This window comes from Setaria italica, chromosome III, assembly GCF_000263155.2.
Source record: "Setaria italica strain Yugu1 chromosome III, Setaria_italica_v2.0, whole genome shotgun sequence".
NCBI classification, from domain to species: Eukaryota; Viridiplantae; Streptophyta; class Magnoliopsida; order Poales; family Poaceae; genus Setaria; species Setaria italica.
The window spans coordinates 39096977-39101876 of record NC_028452.1 but is presented as its reverse complement, the minus strand read 5'-3'; the positions used below and the strand labels follow the sequence as shown (position 1 = coordinate 39101876).

The window sequence follows — 4900 nt, the reverse complement described above, 5'->3', positions numbered from 1 at the left end:
TGGTAAGGGTCTTCTCATAGTTGTTGGCAAAGCGAGTCAGACCAAGGCAACATAACATTCACAAGTCAAATAACTAAGTGATGGTCATTCTAGTGGTTGTGTTGTATATTTGCCCTATGTACTGACTCCACAAGGTTGTTGCTAGGTTGTGCGTTAAACTAAATACCGTTCAGGGAACTGCTTTTCCTTCACGAATGAAGAGATAATTTGATAATATTTTTTGCTGAAATAAATGGCGGAATTAAAATTCATGAAAAAATTGTGAGCCTCAAAATGTTAAGCTAACTTTTTCATTATTAAGAAATTTAAAATATTAGTCCACATATCAGCAGATTCCAGTACAAGAGTTTCCATGAATGAAGAATCAGTCTAGCTAAGAACATTCACACCCCAACCAAAGTTCGAATCTCAAAGAGACAACTTAACTAAATATTAAATGGCACTATATTCTATTAGCTGCACCACAACTAATCTAAAGCCCAGACCGTGTCATATTTTTTATGAGTTGGAGAACCACCATTAGTGTCAAAGTCCTCATCTCATGATGCAGGAAAAGGAGCATGTATTTGCACATGCTACCAGATATGCTCAGACCAAAACAAGGTTTCATAGTCATTCAACTTGAGGAGAGGCATTTCGCCAAAAAAAAAACTTGATTAGAGTCATTATATTTTCATAGTGCGGTGAACCCATCTTATAAATTCCATCAGTCTAACAAATTAAAGTTCGTGTTGCACTCTTCTCTGAATGTGTGGCAGGTGATCAAACATTACTGTTCATACGCATTAACACTACACTTGGACTGGCAAACGTGACTGTAAACACAAAGATAGAAGAGGATTTTTGCTGGACACTAGAGCTTTGCTCTTGAGAATAAAAATACATGACTTGAAATTATACAACTTGAAACTGCGCTAATGAATTACATCTTCATTCACCTGCCGAATGTATCTCATTATTTGGCTTTTGCAGTTGCAGGCAACTTGTACAGCATGTTTACCAAAGCTCCAGCTCCAAGGTCATCTTTAACAACCTAGTTAGAAAGTTTTGGAGCTGAAGCTATATATGGGCAGATTGCGAGCACTTGCTCTAAATATTTATTTGATCCAAATAGGCCCTTATTAATTATTTTAGAAGCCACATAAAGCCTAGCACTGGGCCTGCACGCTTGCTGGCGCCATCTTGAAGTAATGGTCCCAAGCATACTGGAAGGTGACAGACTTGGAGCTCGGGATCTGCCGGCCGTCGCCGAGGAGGTAACCGGACCCGGCCCGCCGGAAGAGCTTCGGGTCGACAGGGGTGGAGCTTGAGAAGCCGTTGGACCGGAGGTAGACGTTCTTCACTGCGCACCGGCACCGGTTGGTCACCGTCACCTGAAACACCGTGTCGATCCCACCAACCGTCTTACCGGTGTTGGTTTGCTGGACGCTGATGCTCGACGGCGTACACCCCTGGCTTTCCACTGTTGAAAATCAAGAGTAGAATGATGTGAAGTTTCAGGAAACAAAATAGTCTGGCAGAAAAAAAAATCGAAACATCACTGCCCTTTTACCAAAGTGTCAGCTTCAGGCTACAAAAATAGTTTGTACTTGCTAATCACCAAAATTCAGGGCTTGCTGGCATTATTTTTAGCATGACTTTTTTTGGTGATGTGATCAGCACTCTGAATATTTGCTCTTACCTTGGGCAACCAGGAGTAGCAGAAAGATTGCAGCAGTAAGATTGATGGGCCACGCCATGTCGATCGTGGGCTTGCAGCAGACCTCGCTTCAATCCTTTCGAACACGAATCTTATCGTGTATGGGATGTGCAGTGGATGGAGTGAGCTTGCTTAGGTATTTATAGGAGGGCGCTTGCGAAACATAGAAATCCCCAGTAGAAGCACGGAACAGATGCCAGGCACTGCGTAATAGCAGAGAAACTGTACGTGTTCTTTTGGACCAAGGAAATTTCTTGTCGTTTCAGTAACACATCCTATTCCGTTAGTATCTTGATAAGTCTCGCTGTAGTACTATAGTATAACGCCCAATAAACCCTATTTTCTGCTTGGAAATGGCAGTCTTGGTAGATGAAGACGCACGGTAATGTGCAATGCTGCACCCAAAGGTGAAGTTGACTACGTGGACCTAAGTCGTTGACAGAAAAGCAAAGTCCAGCCCGGAGTGAGCATTAGATTGCTTTCTGTCAGTAAACAAACGCCCAACGTAACAACTAAAGTTCAGACAGTAATTTCCACGAACCAGTCCGAGCGTCAAAGGCACTATCCTTTATAGTTTACGAAAGACAAAAGACATTCTTTCCCGCACACATATGAAAATGATCTACTCTTAGTGGTTGGCAAAGTGAGTTGGAATCAACGTATAAGCAATAGAGTCAACAAAGAGTGTTCATTGGTAAAGTGAACGGTCATTCTTTAGCAACTTCATTCGCTGCCATTCACTGTATCCACCAACAGACCTACGTGTATTAAAATAAAACTACTACCCCCGTCCCAAATAACTAGTTCCTCCATCCCAAATTACTATTCATTTTAGCTTATCTAGATAATTAACTTTTGCTATGTATCTAGACATAGTATATATATAATTGCATATCAAAAACTAGGTATCTAGGAAAAAAAAATGAATAGTGATTTGGGAGTATTCGTTTTGGCTTTTCTAAATACGTTTTGCTACATATTTAGGCAAAAAATATATCTAGATATTTATAAAACACTATATATGTAGAAAAGACAAAACGAATAATGATCTAGGACAGAGCGAATATATAGTAACTAGGGGTGCATATGCACCCATAAGAAAATGGAAAACTAGTGATTATTATGTTAAATTTTTTACTATACATGCACTCCTACAGCTCAAGCATATGCATTCACAAGACAGATGTACCATCCTTTAATTTGCTCCAGCTTCGCCATTGGTTCCAAGAAATTTAAAATAAATTCAAATTTGTGACACTCTTTGCACCGCTTGATCCGTAACCGTAAGGCCTTGTTCGTTTACGCTGTTCCCGGCAGGGATTGTGGCCATACCCCTGTGGATCACCCCAGCCTGGAATGAATACCAGCCCACGAGGAATTGGGCGTTGGATTAAGCCTACCCAGCCTTTTCCACTCACCCCGGCCCGGGAAACAATCCTCGAGTCCTAGGCGTACGTGGAACAGATCCTGGCTCTCCGTATTGAGTTCGCGAGAGAAGCCGCGAAGGCGAGTCCGCGAGTGGAGGTGACGTGAGGATGCTGGCGGCGATGTAGCAGCTGTCGCGCCGGCAGGACTCGGACGCAACGACGACTCGGCATCTCCCTTGCGGCACCCATCGCCTCCGTCCGTCTTCTCGCCGGTAATCACGCCATCCTCATCTTCCTTCCCCTCCCCTCTCACGTTAGGGTTCTTGATTTGGGCGTGGGGTTCTTGGTTCGCAACCCCGGATTTCGTCCTTAAAGTGTAGCTCCAATTCTTGATTCGCCTCTTTTGGAATTAGAAATCAGTCCTGTAGCAATTCCAGGGTGGATCCAGGGGGAACAGGTTGATGCAAATCAACATGGTTGCATGGCCACACACTTCAGTCTCTCACAACAGCATGTCATCTAATTGGACATGCGAGGACTAGTTTGGTGTACTGAATGAAAGTCCTTGCAACATGTAATAGTGTATAGGCAACAATTTGTTTTATGCCAAAATCTATATGAGCATTGTCTACTTGGCTCCCCCTATACCTAAATCCTGGCTCCGCCCCTGAGCAATTACATCCTGGTTTTGACACATAGGCAGCTGGCTGCAAAGTAGAAGGGTACTTCTAATCAACGAAATTCATCCTGTTCATTGCTCTCATAATTTGGCACGGGGCTTCATAACTCCAGCAGAAAAAAAAAGGAATACGTTTTCAGATGCGCAAGAATTTAATACTTTTCCGAAAAGCTTGCAGCACCAGCAGTAAAAAGAAACTTTCCCTTTTAGAATTCAGTAAGTAAAACAAACTGACAGTGAGCATGACTTACATTTAGCGGTGAGTTAACAACTCCACAGGAGAAATTAGAAAAGCATTAGCTGAAACCACAGGGGTAGTTCTTTTGAGTAGACTGCGTTATCTGTGATCAAAATGGGATCTAGCCATACTAGCATAATGCCTCACTGTACCACTGGATTATGCAATTTTCTAACGAGATGATGATAGACCTCCAGTAGCCTATCCCTTGTAGTTCTGACTCAGAACAAGAGTACATGATGCTCCTGAGTTTCATAGTTCTGATCATGGCTTTCTGCATTGTGTTGATCTTGAAGCTCCAAAAATTATATGGTCGTATACACACAGTACATATTTATGGTTATGTACTCACTCTGCTCTTTGCTTCCCAGCAGTCGCGACGGCGACTTGGCGCCCTCCCCTGTGGAATCAATCCCCTCCGTCCACCTTCTCACCGGTATATGCTTTCCTCCTCTGCTCTTTTTTTTTTCCAGAAGCAGACTTTGCTTTAGTTGGCTTATTATTATCCTACAGGACAACCTCCAATTGCATTTAACTCTGGTTAATAGATTGCTGATAGGACTGTATGAGTTCTGATTGCATTTATATTTTCTAACTATGCCATCATCAGTTCCAATGGTAATTAATCACAGGTGTTGATTCAGTATTATAATATTGGTTTCTTCATTAACCTGTTGAACTACTTCTAAAGAATCTAGACCAGCTGTAGCATGTAAAACTTGGTTCACAAAGATTAGTAAGCACAGCACTAAATTGTTATGTGGCCCAAAGCAGCAAGGATTCATAGCAGTAAATTATATGGTCAATATACGTACAGTAACACAACAGGGCAACCTCCATTTGCATTTGTATTCATTGCACCAGTCAATTAGTGGACAGATCAACTAGAACTTCAATTTATTTCCTTTGTATTCATT

At 42.1% G+C, this 4900-nt stretch overlaps 1 protein-coding gene across 1 annotated transcript; it reads right to left on the bottom strand.

The window, feature by feature from the left end:
• Positions 1 to 860: 860 nt before the first annotated feature.
• On the bottom strand, positions 861 to 1794 carry LOC101757678 (TPD1 protein homolog 1A). The gene is made up of 2 exons (XM_004963944.2): positions 1682 to 1794; positions 861 to 1462 (listed from the first exon to the last, which is right to left on the bottom strand). The coding sequence occupies exons 1-2, from the start codon at positions 1737 to 1739 to the stop codon at positions 1149 to 1151; spliced, it is 372 nt and encodes a 123-aa protein (XP_004964001.1). The 5' UTR covers positions 1740 to 1794; the 3' UTR covers positions 861 to 1148.
• Positions 1795 to 4900: the final 3106 nt, after the last annotated feature.

Coding starts and splice junctions, on each gene's coding strand:
- LOC101757678 (XM_004963944.2), bottom strand. CDS start 1,739: ATGGCGTGGCCCATCAATCTTACTGCTGCAATCTTTCTGCTACTCCTG. Junction 1,463..1,681: donor GCTACTCCTGGTTGCCCAAG/GTAAGAGCAAAT, acceptor GATTTTCAACAG/TGGAAAGCCAGGGGTGTACG.